At 42.2% G+C, this 19,804-nt stretch overlaps 1 protein-coding gene across 6 annotated transcripts in view; it reads right to left on the reverse strand.

The window, feature by feature from the left end:
- Positions 1-19,804, reverse strand: part of SYT7 (synaptotagmin 7) — a 297,640-nt gene that overhangs the window by 65,556 nt on the left and 212,280 nt on the right. For 3 of the 6 annotated variants that reach the window (XM_087920840.1, XM_087920842.1, XM_087920841.1), the window contains one exon: positions 11,508-11,876. The exons of 2 other annotated variants lie outside the window; for them this stretch is intronic. In XM_087920840.1, coding sequence (XP_087776966.1) covers positions 11,508-11,876 — 369 coding nt within the window. Of the gene's footprint in view, positions 1-11,507; positions 11,877-19,373; positions 19,590-19,804 lie in introns of all 6 variants that reach the window. One more of the 6 variants, XM_026720139.2, reaches the window with a different exon arrangement.

Raw genomic sequence — 19,804 nt, forward strand, 5'->3', positions numbered from 1 at the left:
AAAGGTCCTTGGCTGAGAGAGAGAGGCCCCACCAGATGGAAAAAAGGGTGGGGCTGGACGCTCTTCGCAGCTCAAAGAGAACGGGCATATCAGGTAAGTACCAACGCCCCTTCTCCTATGAGCTGCTCAGAGCATCCAGTAGTGGGACATACCAAAGCTTGGCCTGTCCTACGGGAGGGACTCCATCTGGTCCAGAATCTCCTTAGGGTCCCTAAGAACCCGCAGCAGAACCCGTCTGCCAAAAGAAGCTTCCGCAGAGGCAAACACGTCAATTTTATAGTGCCTGATGAAAGGGGATGGTGAGGCCCAAGTTGCTGCCCGGCAGATTTCAATTATAGGTGCTGGGTAGCCCAAGCTGCCCAAGTGGCCGCGCTCCTAGTAGAGTGAGCTATTATGCCCTTAGGAGCCTGTAGGGCCTGGGACTGATACGATTTAGCTATGGCTGCCCTAATTCAGCATCCTATAGTGGAAGGTGATACCCTGTGCCCTAGTGTTTTGGGTTGAAAGGAAAGAAATAGGGCCTCCGATTTCCTGAAGGGCTTTGTGTGTTTGATGTAGGTTCGCAGAGCGCACCATACATTGAGTTTGTGCCATTGCTGTTCCCTTTCCTGCGATGGTCTGGGACAAAAATTTGGAAGGACGAGCTCTTGGGCTCTATGGAAGGCCGAACTGACTTTGGGCAAAAAGGTGGGATCGGGTCAGAGGATCACCCGATCGGCATGGAAGACACAGAGATCTTGCCTGACTGATAAGGCTGCTATTTCCGATATGCGCCAAGCGGATGTAATGGCTACCAAGAAAACCACTTTATATGTCAGAAATTGGAGGCCTGTCTCTCTCAGAGGTTCGAAAGGTTCTTTGGTGAGAGAGAGAAGAACTTTGTTAAGGTCCCAGGTGGGGTAACAGTGCACTGGGGGGGGACGCAAGTTGGTAGCCCCTCTAAGAAAAGCCCATATGCGTGTGTGGTGAGAGAGGGAACTGAGACCCTCACAAGAAAGGATTGATGTCAGGGCAGCTACCTGACATTTCAGTGTATTAGGAGACAGCCCCTTGTCAAGTCCCTCCTGAAGAAATTCTAAGATTTGTGCGATAGAGGGGGAAACTGGGTTAATTTGAAACTTATTGCACCATCTACAGAAAATGACCCATGTGGCATTGTAAATTCTAAGGGGTTGATGGTTGTCTGGCAGCTAGGATGGTGTCAATAACCTTGTTTGAGAGCATTTCACTCCTCAAACTGCTCCACTCAACCTCCAAACAGTCAGTTGGAACCACTGCAGATCTGTGTGTAGGAGGGGCTCCTGGGATAGGGAGATTCTGTCTGGTGGAATCCTCCAGGGAGGGGCCACCGAGAGAATGTGGAGGTCCGCAAACCACGGCCGTCTGGGCCAGTGAGGTGCCACTAGGAGCAATTCCGCCTTTTCGTGGAGCAGCTTTTGAATAACCCTGGGCAGCAGAGCCAGAGGGGGGAATGCATAGAGGAGTCCCGAGGGCCATGGGCAGCGGAGCGCATTGTGATTCTCTGCTCCCTGGGATGGGTATCTTGAAAAGAATCTCGGGAGCTAGGTATTGAGGGAGGAGGCGAACAGGTCTACCACCGGTTGCCTGAATATCCTTGCTGCTTCCTTGAACAGGGATGGGTGGAGGCGCCACTCTGACTGGTCTATGGTGGCCCTGCTTAACCAGTCTGCTTGGGTATTTGCTAGCCCCGATATGTGCTCTGCCTTGATGGACAGAAGATTGTTTTCCGCCCAGCGACACAGGTGCTCGGCTTCCCTCATTAACTATATTGATTGTGTGCCCCCTTGTTTGTTGATGTGGGCTTTGGCTGTCACGTTGACTGTTAAAATGAGAATGTGCTGCCCGCGTACCTGGGGGAAGAAGCTGCGTAGGGCCAGGTGCACGGCGCGAAGCTCCAACCAATTTATACTGCACGACTGTTCTATTGCAGACCATCTACCTTGGGATGTGAGTGATTGGAAGTGGGAGCCTCATCCATATAGACTGGCGTCTGTGGTGATAGTTAGCCTTTGGGGTTCCTTGAAGAAACAGCCCTTGTTGATGACTGGTCTTGCCCACCAGAGAAGGGACATGAGGACCTTGAGAGGAACCCTGACTGTGAGCTTGGAATTGCTTCTGCTGGATTTCTGATACAGGAGCAGGAACCACTGGAGGGATCTGGTGTGAAGACGGGCCCAGGGAACAATAGAAATGCACGAAATCATTTTTCCCAATAGTTTTGACAAATTTAGCAAGGCCACCCTCCTACGGTGCCTGATCTCCCTAACCAATTTCTGAATACTAAGTAGCCTATCTGAAGACAGGTAAACCTTGCCTTCCACTGTGTTAATAAGTGCCCCCAGATGGGTTATTTGGGAAGAAGGAGATAATTGGCTCTTCTTCCAATTTATGAGAAACCCATGTGCTTGAAGGGAAGTTAAGGTGGCCTGGGTGTCTTTCACTGCTTGATCGATAGATGGGGACTGGATCAAAATATCATCCAACCTCGGCCTCTACTACAGGCTGGTTAAAAATGAAATCCTCGGGTCCCTCTGTTGAAGGGGCGGGGAGGTCTGAGGGGGATTGCTTACTTAGGCCTGAAATGTTTTTGGCCTTGAATAATAAGGTTTTGAATAGCTGTGGCCTAAAGAGGCCCACGAAGGCGGGCTGGTCAGGGGTGAGCCCCTCATCCTCGGACATTTTGTCTTCTAGAAGGTCTATTTCTGATAGGGGCTCGCTGTAGTGCATAGACCCCAAATCAAAGTCGTCTGGTTCCATGAACTGATCGCATTCCTCCACCCCTTCTTCCACCTCCTCCTCCCGCCCTTGAAGGGGGGACTCCCTATGCAAGGGTACCTGAGCCAGATGTTGTTCCAACCTGGGCAGGGACCTCACAGGGTAAGATTCCTGGTCAGAGCCTGCCGGATACTGAATGGGCCTGGTGGCTTTTTGGATGCCAGCTGCGATCCCTTGGCGAATAGCCAACTCCATCCAAGATCTTATCTTTTCTGGGACCTCCTCAATGAAAGACTCCTCTTGACAGAGACCAGCTGCTGTTGGGGTGAAGGTGGCTTCTGGAGCCCTTCTGGCCGATGTTCCAGGAACCTGAGCCTGTTGTTCCTGAGAGGGCAAACTGTGTCTGGATGAGAAGGAAACATCTGGGGGAGGGGAAGGTTGAGCAGAGGTAGAGGGACTGGAGGATGGGAGGACCTGAGGCACCTTGAGTGCTTCTTTAGATCGTCTGTCAATTGCTTTTTGCAGGGCCTTGTGACGCCTTAAGGCGTCCCTCTGGGCGGCTTTGGAGGTCTCCTTAGCCTGCTTGTGCAAGTGATGGGTTTTGGCCTTTGCCTTCAATGAAGGTCCTCTAGAGGTGTTACCATCTGCCATTACAACGATTCAAATGTAGTAATAGGTTAGAGATCAATATAGGGCGGTTGGCAGGCCCAGTGACTGATTCTGAGCAAGAATGGTTGCCCTGATCAATATTTACGTCCCCCTTTTGTTATAATTTGGGGTTTTTTTTATATCTCTCTATATAGATATGTAACCAAATAGAAAACAATTGAGTCCTACCTCAGTGATAATATTTTGAGTATTAAAATATTATACTGCCAAAATATGAAATCAATATTATGCTTATAATGAGATATGAGTTGCTGTAATTGAATCCCTGCTGCTGGGATAATGAAAGAGAGCCAATTAGTCAAATAACGAAATGCCTAGGCCCGGTGGAAATTTAAGCTAGGGCCTTCAGCAGCCTCTCTGCACAGGCAGACACCAGGCCTGGGTGCAGCTGCTGCGCCGCTGGAGATGAGCTGTGGGGTTGAGCCAACTAGTGTTCCAATTGATTACAATCACAATTAGTAATTAGGGAATAATAACTCTGAAAAAGCCAGGCGAGGGCCTGTTGCTTTGAATAAATTTCACTCACAGCCTCAATTTAGTAATAAACAAAATGGCGTGTGCCACGAGGAAGCCTCCAAAATGGTGGCCACTAGCACGCTGTGTTTCCCCGCCTGGCCGATCGAAGCCAAAGCTCTATGTATAGAGGTGGCCAGGGAAGGAGAGAGTAGGCTTTCTCCTGTTAAATTAAATGGCGGCGTTCGAAGGGGGGGGGGAAGCGTGGTACGACTTGAACGGAGCAAGCAAATACAAGCCGCTGTGCAATGGAGCGAGAAAAACAAAGCAGCAACGAATTAAAGGCAGAGAGAGGGATTTTGGCTATGGGAGGTAGTGCAAGGATCGCTACTGGCCCTCCCTTCGCCTCTCTTGGGGGCGAAACTGCGCTTCCCCTTAGTGGCAAGAATGCCAATTTTAGCAATTGTGCAGGGGCTAAGGAGAAAGCAATTTCAAACCTGGAAGAAAGCTGATCTAGAGCTGATTGAGAGAGCTGAGAGAATCGAAATTTTCCTGCTTCGGCCAAGGAGCTAAGAACAGAACAGCCTGTCTCGCACGAGGCTGAGCAAAATCTGGGGAATGTTATGGAGGAGTCACATGGAGGAGGAGGAGCATTCCTCACAGCTTTCAGCATTGAACCGTGCAGTAATTGGAAAAAATTGTTTTAGTGGAACATTATTATGTGATGCAATCCTTAATAAACTTTCATAATAAGTTTAGATCATATGTTAATTAAAAAAAATACATTGGGAATTGAGTCAGCTTTTGTTCATTGATCCTGAAGGCTTTTCTACTTAATGACCTTATTCCATGGATTTGTTTTTGTTTTTCCTGCCTTGTGTTTTAAACCTCTAAGCTTTTTACTGCTGTTTTTTTTATTATTCTTAGAATCTTATTAAATAAAATATGTTACCACTAACTACAATATTGTTAGCTGCATAAGAGGCTACAGAAATTAAAGGCAAACTGACTTTTAAGGATTTACTGCTTGATTCTGCATCCACTGCAAAAGTTGAAAAGTTTGGCAGCAGAGAAATAGCAAGTTCAGTATTTATTGTATGGGAATATAAACCATATCATGTAAATCATGTAAAGTTCATATTTAGTTCTCAGTGCCTGTTTTTCTCAGTTACTAATTACTACATTTACTACCACATGGGGACAGATTGTATTCTGTTTCAAATGAATTATACATTCAGAAATACCATGTGATATAGACTCCTGAAAGACAATGAAGAATTACAGTTTTGGAGTTTGAAAACTTTCCACAGGACTTGAATCCTTCTCTCTGCATATTCCCTTATATATTTATACTATGCAATTTTTGAATATTCTCAGTTGGAATGGGCGATACATGGCTTCTCAAAGACTGTTAATCTGCACTTCTTATCTTTTCATATTTGGCTAGATTGATCAGGAAAGATAGGTCTTGGAGATAACAGCATCTGGGGTATAGGTATATCTTATAAATGCAGAGGGGAAAGAATGCAAATGGAAATACAAAGGCAAATCTCACCAGGATCTGTATTCCACTAAAAAAAATTGCTTTAGCAAACTGCTCACTGTATCTTGGCTTTAGAATAAAGCCTACCAAGTATTCATTGACAACAGCAAGAACTGTGAAGACCAAGGAAATATCTGCTGTCATTAAATTAAACCTGGTTCTTTGCCACCCACCATGCAGTGATTTCCACCTATCAGGTGACAACCACATTCATATGGCAACATCATTTTTCAGCTGCACATCCTTCAGGTGAGGCGTGGCACGTTCAGAACAGCAATTCATTTGCTGATCTCATTCTATGAGTACACCATCTTTTCCAGTTCAAAGTATGCCAGTTGGCAAGGTTTATTTTAAAATACAGAATTTCGAAAATGAACCTCACCCAACTTAAAGGGAAACAGGTAACAATGAAGAGGGGAAACTATTTTGACATTCTTATTAGTCTTTCCCCAGATGTCCTGCACTGCATGAAAATTAGCACTGAGAATGGCAAGGAAGGAGAATCTCCATAGAGATTCAATTTGTCCATCTAGCTGGAACTATTTATTATTTCCATCATATAATACAATATACAACGTGTGCATTCAGATCAAGACTGGCCAATAGTTAAATGGCCTAAGCTGTATTATGTTTGATAGGTACTGATCAAAGGGAGTACACAATTGTACCTGCCCACTTCTATGTCTGATAACAAGATTAAGTGTTTGTCATTAGCATTAGATGAGATCCATTCTTTTACGGATGTTTAAGTATCAGTTTTCTAGATAACTTTCATTAAATTATTATAAAGATTATTTTGTTCCTGGGTACTCCCAACTTCCTTGCTAAATTTAGTGAAAGAAGTTGTTGTTATAACTAATCAATTTTCTAAAGAGAAAAATGAGAGATTGGCTAACATTTAGGACCAGTTTTTTTTAAAGAGGAAAAAGAAAAAAAAACACTCACAGCAAGGGAAGGGCTGGGTCTCTGTCTCTGCTTGAGATTCATTTGTGACATTCTTGTGAAATAATGGATTAATTAGCTTTTCTCTTGTCCATTTATATCAGAGGTGCCAAAGTTGAGGTGTCCCATTGTCGTCATGAAACTTATTGCAATTTTCCCCCCACTTCACTAAAACAGGGGAGGGCGTGGCCAGTGCATGATGCATCTGACCCATCGGCTGCAACTTTGACACCCCTGATTTATATTGAAAAGTTGTTTATTGTTTATACTACAGATTTTATACCTGCCACCAGGGGTGGGATTCAAATTTTCTAACAACTGGTTCTGTGGGCGTGGCTAGGTGGGCATGGCTAGGTGCATGTGACCATGGGACTGGGTGGGTGTGACTTCTTTTTTTGCAGGCCCCCATTTTGGGGGCCTTCTGGGCCTCAGGGAAGCCTCCTGGGGGGGGGGCATTTTTGCTCCCAGGCTTCCTTGGGGCTCAGGAAGGAAAAAAAATGAGCACAGGGGGGCACGCAGCAACCCCCTGCGCTCTGTTTTGGGGCCTCCTACACCTCAGGGAGTCTCCTGGGGGGTGTTTTTGCTCCCAGAAAGCTTCTCCTGGGGCCCAGGAAGACCTTCCTGGGCCTCAGGGAAGCCTCCTCGGTGAAGCAGTAAGTAAGCAAGGAGAATCCCAGCACAGCTAATCATAGGAACAGCTGATGGTTGAGAGGGGGAAAAAAAGAAATACCTTAAGGAGTGGACTGGGCGGGCCAATGTTGCGCATGCACAATAAAGACTGATTGGGCAGGGAGGGCCAGGTGGAGAGGGGCGTGGCCAGTCAGTGGCACAAGCCTGTTCTCTAAACTGCGCAGAATCATAACAACTGGTTCTATAGAACCAGTCCGAACTGGTAGAATCTCATCCCTGCCTGGCACACTATTTTTAAGGTTGGATGCAGGGGCACTTTGGATTTAAAACTTTGTTGGTCTATTCTGTATACTATACAGTGTATAGGGTTCACCAGAGATCAACACTTGGGTCTGGTGAGTTCTTGGTTGGGAGATTTTAGGGAATCCCAGTCGTTGGCTAGATTGAATGGTTGAAAAACATCCCCGACAGTAACAGTAACAAAACACTTCCTATTGCTGACAAAAAAAAACACCCAAACCCTTGCTCGAGTGTCGTTGACTCAAATGAGGTTTTTAATCTTCATTCTAAATTTGTAACATATAACAACTCTTTTAAAAAGGTGCAGCTGTGATCTTTGTCACAATGAATATTTTGCCTGCTGATGTCAGACAGCAAGGCCTTATTATTGCAGCCTCCTTTGGGCCTATAAATGCATCAGCACTGGTTACAAGGAAGCCCAAATCTCATTTTAAACATAAACCTAAAGGTATTGGCTTTTCTGCTGTTTGGGCGAGGAGAGTGAGAGTACTAAAGAGCTGTAGCTTCTTGAGAAGGAACATCAATTGGACTAAGCAGCTTGTTCTTATTTAGTGGAAGCTTTTTTCCAATCAATAAGCAAATGATGTTGTGCAGGGAGGACCACAATCCCCCAGAGCTCAAATGAAATTCATCTATAAAACAGGAACCATGTAAATGAAGAGAAAGCTAGAGGCACTTTCTACATAGGGCTTTGGCCTCGTCACTTCAGTTTTGCGATTTGAGATGCTTAGGCAAGACGGGCAGTTTCCTATTGTCTATCTCTCAGGCTTTACCTCTCTCAATGCAGCAAAGCCTTTGTAAGGCCATTCCACCATTTCTCTGGAGTCTCAAAATAGAACAGAGGGTCATTCTGCCATTAATGTAGGCACTGTAGTTGACTCTTTTAAATAAAGCTCCCCAAGACAACCAGGGAAGAAAGCAAGAATGGAGATGGAACCATCTTTATTTTTTTTGGCCACTTCCTCAATAAGTGGAAGGGAAGAGTTGCTTAGGCTCTTCAGCTGGAATTCTCAAAATTGCTGCCTTAAATGATTGCAGGCTTTTCTCTGACAGTTTCTAGATGTTCAGCTGATTTGTTAGGAAGTAAACACACTGGCTCTGTAGGATTATATCTCTATGCCACACTCTCTCTATTTCTATTTCTATCTCTATCTGTAAGACAAGAGAAACAAAAATGAATAATGAATTTGTTCCACAGTTCTTAAAGGACCTGTCTAGCACTATCTATGATGTTCTTTCAATAGCAGACAAACACATTTTACTTTCCTTGTCCTCTTTAAAGTCATTTTTGGTCACTTCTTCATCTTTTGTTTTCTTTGACTTTTCTGCATCGTAGTCTTATTATTTGAATGCTGCATTTTATGATATTCTGTATCTTTTACTGTATCTTTATTTTTAGAATTTTTTGTAAACCACTCTGAGCTCTCTCTCTCTGTCTCTGTCTCTGTCTCTGTCTCTGTCTCTGTCTCTCTCTCTCTCTCTCTCTCTCTCTCTTTCTTTTGGATAAATATATAATTTTGAAAGCATCACCACCATCACTATCACTATTGGAATGTGAGGGAGACACGAGGTTCCAAATGTGATAAATAAATAAAATAAATAAAAATCACTGACTACAATTTAATTAGCATGGATAGAAATTTTTTTTTCCCTAACTCCAATGACGGAAAACTGTTTAAGATTGGCAATGATAAAAACCAGCCCAAAGAAAACATATTGAGTGGCCTGCCTAAAATTGATTATGTTATGGGTATCATGATATTGTTGTATTGATAAATCATCATAATGTGCATGTTTCAGCTGAAGACTGGAAACACTGCCATATATATCAATTAAATATTGGACCCCACTATTGGAAATCTTTGACAAAAGTATCTCAGTGCAGCCTCATTTATGCACAACTGAGTTCAATCTCTGTCCAAAATGTCTATTCCCAATGCAAGCTGGACAGATCAATTCATCCAGCTACTTTTTTCTTTTATAAATAAATGGAAAAAACTAGCCTGGGGGAAAAGCAAGAAATTGTTGTCTCCTGTTCCAACAAAAAAAAATCTATCTTTTACAGAAAGTATCTATGAAGAATAGCTGCTATCTCTGCTGTACCAATAAAGCACTTAAGGAATATTTTAAATGCAATAATTAATTTAAAACAAACTAGAAGGAATATCATTAAACACCATCTTGGATAAGACCCTGCTCTGAAAAATATTTGTCAAGCTGTTCCCTGAAAACTTCAGAACATCAGATATTACTATCAATGTTGCATTGCTCAAATGCTGATGTTAAAGTTAAAATATTTACCAAAATATATTCTAAAATGAAAAGCCTTTGCACATTACTTTATTTGATTTCTGTGAGTAATTCTTCATTCTATTTTTATTCTAAATAATATTTTTCCTTCTTCTCAATCTTCTTCTCACTAAATACATTCAATGCCTCCGATTTTTCATAATGTAATTTACCTTTCAATCCTGCTACCATTTTCATCATCATTATGTTTATTTGCAACAAAGTTTGATAGACATTATCTATCAAGGGTAACTCATCACTGTCTTTTAGCTCTATTTGGGAATATATGTATAACTAAAGACAACAGTAATTATTAGTAATTAACACTGTTCCTATATAATACATTTACAAGATAGTTCTATGATGGTTCTGTTCTCCTAACACTATAGACACAATTGTACACCTTTTCTTGCAACAATTGCAAGCTGATTAACAAAAGATTTTTAACAAGCTTGGACCTGTTATGCTGCTTTAATTTTATGCACCTTGAAACATAATTGTGAGGTAAGGTTCACTAAACAATGTATTGTTGGTTAAACCAGTTATCTCTATGAATCTTTGATCTCAACTATTCCTGATTATTGGTGAAAGAAAGCAGAATATATTAGTGCTAGTATTATACGGATGTGTTTGTGTTTGTATTGTCAGTGATGTGCAGCTGTATGTAAATATGAGTGCAGTGTTCAGTTACAGGAATATAAAATACAACTTAAGATTTTCCAGGTATGGAAACAAACAAGTACACACATGTCTATGTACTTTGTGGTATTTACATACTCCACAACCTCGCTTTGCTATGTCCCATTTAGATCAACAGGTAATAGAAAGAAACCAAACAGGGAAACCAAATGTAAAGGATAGTTGATGGTATCCCATCCCAAAGAAAATAATGGATTTTGTCACACCTCTAGATAAGGGAAGAGCAAAGCTTCAGATTATTTCTCTGGGCTTGGAATTTAGAAACTGTCATCAACAGGGAAAGTATTGAAAACAGATTAAAAATAACACACACTTCAAACTGCTCTGACAAATCTTTTACAGCTCACAGCAAGAAGGATAGGCAGGATGTCATGAATAAGAAAACCAAGACCGTAATTGTGAAGGAGAAGGAGGGAGTGAAGCATCCCTTGCAGAGACATTTGCCAGCTCTCCTGTAAGATCAGTGCATAAAAAAGATTTTTCCTTTAGCACTTGGTTTTCTTCTCCCTCCCACTCAAGGAAAAATTATTCTGGAGCGAAGAGGCAGTTCAAGTCCCTCAAGAGTCAGTGGCATGGCTCTGTCCTTAATCAGCACAGGTGAGCAAACTGCACTCCACAAACTGGTAGACTTGTGGCAGTGGTTCTTTCTTCTAGCCCCTGAAGCCCCCAATTAACTTCTGAAAACGTGAGGATATGATACAATTATACAATTCTGTTAAACGCCCCCCCAAATGATGCAGAAGATTACATTACCCGGACAGGAAATTAATTAGACGATTGTCCAATTTGACCCTTATTCTGAAACCTTGTTCTCCATATTCTAAACACTTTTAAGGCTGTACTTGTTTTCTGAAAGGATAGCAAGTCTATGTCTGTGACTGTTAAATGAAAAATGTTTGAAGATTTTCACTAAGCATTTTGGAAAGGTTAAGAAATGAAACTGTATAAGGACCAGAGTTGTTGCAATAGGTAAGAGTCAGAAAAATCTCCTCCTCTGGAATTAGGAAGTGTCTTTTCTCTACTGAGGGAATTGACTCTTCCACATCATGTTACAAGTTCTGAGGAGTTTAAAGGAAGAAGTTGCTTCTCCACAAAGGACAGACTAATAAGGCAGGCAAATTATTGACTTGTCTGCAATCAGCTTGAAGCTAACTGCACCGCAGTTATCAAGTGGACATTCACCAAACAGAACAATAAACAAATGCAAGTCACACAGAAAGGAAGTGAAAAGAGCAAAGGAACTTACAGGAAAGATTTCATATCCAAGCCTCGGTTCCGAATCTGCCCCACCATATGATCCCAGCTCCCAGGGTTGGAGCGGCTACGGCCACCAGCTGTCCTCTGCTTGGAGCCAGCGGAGGTCCCTTGCCGTGACTGCCCACTCCGACAGCCCCGAGGGTTGCCAGTGGCTGAGGAGGAGCTGGTGTGGGACTGCAGGTGACCCAGGCTCTGGCTGGTGGTGGGCTGGCTGTGGCTGGGGTTCTGATGCTGGCTGAGTGGCTGTTGGAGGCTTTGCTGGCGCAAGAGGGTGCGCGGGCGCTGGCATTTCGGGTCTCCTGCTGAGGTGGGGATATACTCAAGGGTAGTGGCTGTGGACATGGTGGAATCCTCAAAACTTACGGAGATGGAGGGCAAGGAAAAGGAGAAAAAGGAGAAGAAGGTAAAGGGGCAAAATCGGAGGAAGGAAAAGCAGAGTGTTAAAGAGAAGATGCCCCAGCACAGCATTCTCTCAGCCAGGCATGGTTGGAAGCGACACACTGTCCTTGGGAGCTGTGCCTCTAATTCTGAATGTTTGGCAGCAAAAGTCCCCTGTCCTGTGGCCATTTTGTACCCTTCTGTGATCACGAGATCCTTTCCAATCTTGGGGTTCAGTGTGAGAGTGCTCACAAGCCACTTCTCCTTTTCTTTCTCCCAAGCTTGTAAGGAGAATCAGAATGCCAATCCTCATTTCAAAACTAATTAGACTGCTTTCTCAACGCAAATTCCCTGGTGCCCGTGATGGGTTGCTTATGACATGTGACACATTCCACAATCGCTTTCCCTATTGGCTCTCTCTGAAGCCATTCCTTGAAATGGTGGCGATATTCAGAACTGTCACATATCCTAATCCATTCCCCCACCCCCAATGAAGTTGCAGCCCCATCTTTCCCTTGAATTGGTATAGTACTGTCCTCCAGAGCACATTATAATATTCTTAGGTAATTACATGTAATAATGGTGCCTATCCTCTTTACCGTTGGCTTTATATGCTTTTGAGAACTGCCTGAGAACCAGAAACACACGTTCTATGGTTTGTTGAAGTTGCAGTGAAAGCCCCAGGAACTTGTCTAGAGACAATGACAACCCTACAACTAAGGCAAGGCTATTTTGGATTATTACAGGAGTATTGGGTTTAATGTTTGCTGTTCCTGAACACTGTCCTTTTTCCTCTTTGAGCAAGGAAACTGAGGTAACTGCTTGAGGGAAGAACTAGCTTTGCTACTAGCATGTCTGTTTCTTTAAGCTTCTGTCATTGTCAAAGTGTTGCTAGAATTAAGGGAAGACAAGATGTGTTAGCAGGAGTTTCACCATTTATTTCCTATTTATGACTGACACTCTTCCATGGTTACTTTTCCCCTGCTCCCATCTGAGCTTAATTTTGGTCAGCTAGGGAAAAAGAAGCCAAGGAAAGGGTTCTGTAGAACTATGAGCATGTACCTATAGGTGTTTCTTTTTAGCAGAGGAGGTAATGGAGAAGAGATTCAACTCCTCTCTCTGATCTTGCCCTAGCTCTCTTTAAAATGGACTTTGTTTACTTCTTGATTGTTTGGCAAGGACCAAAGCTTAATGTCACAGATTTCTTGCCTTCACATCTTGTTCATCCCCCTAAAGCAACTCAAAAGCACATCATAAGGCAGAAAATTCTGCACTTAAGCTTTCCTCTTAACTCTTGATAGTAAGGGAACAAACAGCCCATTGTCTCTTGTCTGAAAGCAGTGCTACTGTTTTCTGGTGTGGCTCTACCTGATTGGATGTCATTCACAATTTTTGATCATAAGGCTATCTCTATGGATTCAGGCAAATTGCAGCCTTTTTTTTTTTCATTATGGCCCTTAGTGGATTTGATTTGGAAGTCGTTTCACATCTCACAAAGTTATACATTTTTGTGCAATATTGAACATATACTCAGTGAAGAATATCTGCATCCAAGAACAGCTTCTCAATGAGTGCATCTACATGATATATACATCTGTAAGCAAACATCTTAGAGGCATGTCTTTTTTTGAAAAATGTAATGCTTGAAGTGGCCATCAGGAGTCTGACTACACGAGATATACACACATATCTCTATAGAGAGTGTGAGAGAGGCCTAGGGGTATTTGTCCAAGTAAGAATTACCATTTCAGAAAAGGAAACTCAGGAGTCCAAAACCAGGGGAGTGTAAACACAAGCACCCTGGATAAGCCTCTTGGTGAGGCAAATGTAATGAAGAAATGGCACACCCATCTTAAAACACCCTGTCTGTCTTGTCAAAAGAGTCTTTTCTAAAGTCATGAAACTAAAATGGTACCGAGACCCTTCTAATAGATGTCTGCTCTATGTAAGAACCTTTTCTTGAGCAGTCTCCCAACTAACTCATAAGCCAGAGGGATACCTATGCAGCACACTCTAAAAGGCAGAGGGCACCAACTCTAGCATGTTGCAATGCTCCCTCCATAGCAGTTCTGGCGAGGCCAATACAAAATTGTCCCATGTGATCTGAGATTGTGGCCCTATGGAAAAGGGATGATTAAAACCATAACTCATATCCTGTTACATTGTACCCTCTATGAGGATTCATGGAATCATAATTCCTTACCTGGTAAAATATCTGAGAATTCTGATCTCTTTTTATTACTATCAGATCAGTGTATGATACAGCTTCTTCAAGTGCAGTTAAATTCTACTATATTATCCATAAAATCGGGCAGACTTTGGCTGCCCATTGATGATCTCACCACTAACTATAACATAGTATTACATTTTGTTCTGCTTTGTTCTATTTATTTTAATGTTTTGAATTTTTAATTCTGGCCTGTGGCTATAATATAGGTACTCCTTGACTTACAACAGTTCATTTAGTGACCATTTAAAATTACAAGGGCACTGAAAAAAGTGACTTAAGGCAGTTTTTTTCAGAGTTACGACCTTTGCAGCATTGAAAGTCAGACACCTGGTAACTAACTCAGATTTATGATGGTTGCAGTGTTCCCAAGGTCATGTGATCCCCTTTTGTGACCTTCTGACAAACCAAGTCAATGGAGAAGCCAGATTTACTTAACAGCTGGGCTACTAACTTATCGAATGCGGTGGTTCACTGAACAATTTGAGGCAAGAAAGATCATAAAATGGGGCAAAAGTCACTTAACAAATGTAATAGATTGATTGATTGACTCTAACAGATGCATCTGCACATAACATGTAGTTAGTCGCCTAGTTGGAGGAACAAACCAGGAGGGATAGGTAGGAAAAATATAAGATGGCCACACTCTGTAGATGTGAGAGAGAGAACCCGTGTAGGTATGATCTATAGCCTGTGGACAGTGAAGCACAGGACAGAACATATAGCTTGAAAGACAATACGATAAGTAGGGAAAGCTGTCACAACTAACCACATAGGACAAGCCATTGAGTAACGCAGTGCACAACATAGCTACCCATACAGCCAACTACAAGAGAAAAACAGGCATGGCTGATCATAATGACATAAGACAATGCAGAAAGAAACATGCAGGGATTAGAAGGAATTCATGATCAAGGCTGTTCGCTTACTATGCGGCTGCCCTTGCACATTTTGTTAGGAATTAAATATACTGTGCAAGTTTTAAATTACTGAAAATATCTGAAGAATGGTGGGCGGGAGAGGCTGTCCCCTCATATCAAATAACTCCCATCATCTCCATTGACTTGCCAGGGGCTCAGACAGGTACCTTTCTTGAACCTACCTGTAGGGCTAAATATGAGTCGGTCTATATACAAATCTATCTTATACATCTATTCGTGTCTCAGATTGCAAGGACCATCCACCTGCATCATTTATTTGAAACACAGAATACATGTTTTGGTAGAATATGTTTCCAGTTAGCTTCTATATCTTTTTTTAAAAAAATACTTAACTCCATTTATAAACAACCATGCTTGCAATGAAACTGAAAACTGGACTTTTGAACGGGCCAAAAGGAAGTATGGAAAATGCAGAATATGACAGGGTGGTTGAATAAGCAAACTGGTGAAACTATTCCAATTAGGAAAGTTACTTTGGAGTACAGTATTCCCTAAAAGGCATGGCTAGCCATTTGTCTGAGTATCTCACAAAGCAGTGGTGGGATTAAAAAAAAATTACTACCGGTTCTGTGGGCGTGGCTTGGAGGGCATGGCATGGCTTGGTAGGCGTAGCTTGATGGGCATGACAGGGGGAGCATGCTGTAAAATCTCCATTCCCGCCCCATTCCTGGGGGAAGGTTACCACCGGTTCTCCAAACTACTCAAAATTTCCGCTACCGGTTCTCCAGAACTGGTCAGAACCTGCTGAATACCACCTCTTTCACAAAGGGAGCCAATCACTGATACAGGAAGATGAACATGTGAAAGCAGAGAGGAGCACAGTCAGCTGATCACCCACCAGACTTACTGCTCCTAACATTTTTTTCTAGAGCAGCCAGATGGGGCAAGTAGTCACAAAATATGTCACTTGTGTAAAAAGCAAAGCCAAATAAGTTCTTTAGTATAACTAAGAATATTCAGAAACTAAGAGCAGTTGGGGATCTAGCATATTTTGCCTACTACTGACCTTGGCCTGAAACCATCTTTACTCAAATCAGCAGAATTGCTTAGGGAAGTCATAACAAAATAATGGTTGAGTTTTTATAGGGTGAAGGTAGGTAGGTAGGTAGATAGATAGATAGATAGATAGATAGATAGATAGATAGATAGATAGATAGATAGATAGAGGCAGAGAAAGAAAAAAGAACTGTAAAAATCTATGTAAGAAATGAGTCACGTCTCTCTCCATTTCCTACTTTGGTCCAGGTTTTAGGTACTTCTACTTATGTACTGGCCGCCTCTAGCTTAACCTCCTCCTGCTTGGCAAAGACAGAAATCAGCCTTTCTCCTCCCTGCTTGCTCCACATGTAGTGACCTTATTTCTGGGGTTTTTTTTATTATCAAATCCTAAATTAGTTCAGTTTTCAGCCTCTCAGTCAAAGGAAACTAAAATTGGCTCCTCTGGGCTGGGAGTAAGTAGAACACATGTATTTCTATCAAAGTAATAATGTGTGGGTAGAAGCCTCTGCCACACCTGGCCCTCTGACATATCTGCAGATACCTCTAATGGCTCCCATACAGTTTCTATCACAAGGCCACTGTGCAAGCAGACGAACAGAAGGGCTATCTCAGACAGACAGACAAAGCACAGTAGCACTCAGTCACAAAAACACACATGCCAGATATATATATGATTGATTTACTCCACAGAAAGTGCTATATGATCAAAAACCCTCTATGTCTGGGACTAAATTTCTGGAAAATATGAATATAGTGCTTATGTATTCATTTACATCTTGGATAAATACTCCTCCCAAATATTCATTTACATTTTTGGCATGATAATAAATGGTGACAGAATAGAGGGAACCTGTTTTTTGTTTGCTTTGAAATAGGTAGAATAGAGTCCTGGAAGGTATCACAAACCCAAAGGTTTTAAAAGACATAGTCTAACAAAGTAAACTGAGTTCCACGTTTATTCTGGATAAGTGTAAGGCCAGCAATTGATGGTAGACTTCAGAGTGAATGATTTTGTGGGCATGTATCCCTTAGGACAAATCTTTGCTTCCTGTTATGGAGATGATAAAATATTCTATCATAGGAATAAGAACTCTTCCAACTTAATGTAATCAATCCAAGCCACTTCTGATAGTGATCTGTATTTTTGATGATATTACTTTGTTTGGATACCATGAGCTTGCAGTTGAGAATAGAACAGGAAACAGCATTAGGAAACAACTTCCCTCAAACATTTCCATATTCATTAACATATGCAAAGCCATCTCTTGAAGACCTAGAGATCAGAAGAGCTAGTGTTGATTGCTTACAATTCCAAAATGATCCCAGGGCACATGTTGTTTAAGTTAAGCAGATCACTGCTTCGAGAGGGGACCACAGAGAGATCCTATATTGACCATGCTGAATTCCATCAAAGAATTGTCAAATATGCTTAAAAACTCTAAAAGAAAATTTCCAAATTGTAGGAAATGAAAAAGACCCAGCTTCAGGAACTTTTCGCTGACACTGGAATTTAGAGATACTAGTCTGATAACTGGTCTGGTGGGAAGGACAGGCAGTAGGGAAAGTTTTATTGGGTCACTGACAAACGTGTTGGGCTCCATGGGTCATGGGAAGAGCCATAATGTAATCGTGCAAGTCATAGCAGTGGCAAGGTGAGCTTAGCTATGGTGTCAATAGTAGCTTTGTTAGCTCTGATGTCTCCAAGCTTACAAACCCTTAATTTAGCAAAGCATATTTCATTCTCAGCAGACTAATGAAATATAATCATTTTAAAAATGACGATTGGCAGCCTAGAAATATCCATGATAAAATCATTATCCTATTATTTCATACAGCATGAGATTTGTATGCTGTTTCCATCAAAGCAGCACATGCTGATATGGAAACTGCCTTTGCCACAGAATGTGCCTTTGCTTCAGGGGTGGGAACTGCATAGCACAAGATAGACTGTACCAAAGCTCCTTCATTGTGTGCAACTTTCTCCATGTATAACTGTTAGTAATTTGCACTTCAGGTTTTTATGGGGTTCTGAGGAAAAGATTCTGGAGTGGGCATCCCTTTCTAGCAAGACCTTTATTATTGCCTGTTCTCTTTTCTACTATTTTGATCATTCTTCTTGGACCCAATCTGTATTGTCATACATACAGTAAGTGAAGGCCGCTGCTCTTATATCCCTTTACCTAACCAGACACGTAAACAAGCAAAGGCATAAGAGGAGGAACAGAGTCTGACAATACCAAAATTGCTTGTAAGATGTTGACCATCAAAAGTGTCTGGTAAATACAAGTTATCTTAATGATTCCATAAAAGAAGCTTTACTAAGAGAAGATTAGCCATTAGGGCCTTAGGTTTATATTTAACACTGGAATTCAGTCAGACTCAGCTTCCATTGTTTTTTCCTTCCTTGTTGGACACTTAAAAAAATATAATGAAAATAAGCAAGTAAATGCGATAAAATTATGGATAACTGAGGTATTTTCTTGTCCCTCAATTCTTTTTCCAGTTTAGTTACAAGAATTTTACTTATCATCAAATGTACAACCCCTATTCCAGGTCATCAGTCTTTGGCCAATGACTAAGAAGATAATGCAATAACAGATTTCACAGAGAAATTCCTTAGAGGGAGTTCCTTAGGGAATATCTGATACAAAAAGTGCTTTACTAGTCAGTTGTTCCTTCCCTTCTACAACAGTTCACCAGTTTTGAGATATTGCAATGTGATTCTCTTGCAAAAGAGTAAACAATGAAAGCTGGATTCAAGTTAGATTTAGAAATGATGGATTACATGAACACATTTTTTTTTTTTGCTCAAGGTACTGAATGCTTTTGTGACTGCAGAAGGATGGGAATAAATCACATGACTAAAGAGTATATTCTAGAATTATGCTGTGTCTCACAGTATATTTACTGTGAAGGACCCAGCAATATAGCCATTGATGAAAAAGCTGTGGTCAATGGAAAGACTTTTAGATTGACCCAACTGGAGACCAGCTTTTACATGCTTATCTATGTGCAATCTATCTCAAAGCATTAAAAAGTAAAAAAGCTCTTCTCTCAAGCCTTTAACTCACCCCTCTTTTTTTTTTGAAGAACACAACCATCTCCCTCAAGATTTATTTATCCCCACCACACTGTGACTATTCTGTTGTAGTGTCATTATGACAGCCCTCATATTTTTCGGTGCTTGTCTGGACTTCAGCAGAAAGATCATTATGGGATTTGGGCCCGTTTATCTTCCATGCTCCTAGCTGCAATGCCTTTGGGGCCAGCAGGCCAGGTCATGCCAGGCCTGGGATGCACTCTCACTCACTTGGATAAGCTGAGCTTCCCTGCTGCTAGGTGGCTCTGCACCATTTGCCATCGGCCTCTCCCCGCCTTCCCAATGCTGGGTTCGCTGTGGGCAGACACGCTGCTCTTCATGCCGTCCTCTCGGAGCTGCTGCCTCTCTCCGTGGCATCCTTCTCGCTCTCCTGCCAACCCAGCTGTGGCTGAGGCAGCCAACTTTGCACCTGACAGCAATGAGCCACTATGGTATGTCAGGAAAGAGAGGTGGCAGGTGGCAATGAGAAGGAGGTCACATGAAGAAGAGGAGAACAGAGAGAAAGAGAGAGAGAACGAGAAAAGAGAGACAGACAAGGGACAGACAGACAGACAGAGAGAAAGAGAGAGATCAGCACTGCAAAAGAAAGGGCCAAGGAGAGCCTTTGTCCCAGTCAAAGGCAGCAGGCAGCCCTGGCTTGT

This window comes from Pseudonaja textilis, chromosome 1 (genome assembly GCF_049901715.1).
Source record: "Pseudonaja textilis isolate UNSWEBS1 chromosome 1, rPseTex1.2, whole genome shotgun sequence".
Taxonomy (NCBI): domain Eukaryota; kingdom Metazoa; phylum Chordata; class Lepidosauria; order Squamata; family Elapidae; genus Pseudonaja; species Pseudonaja textilis.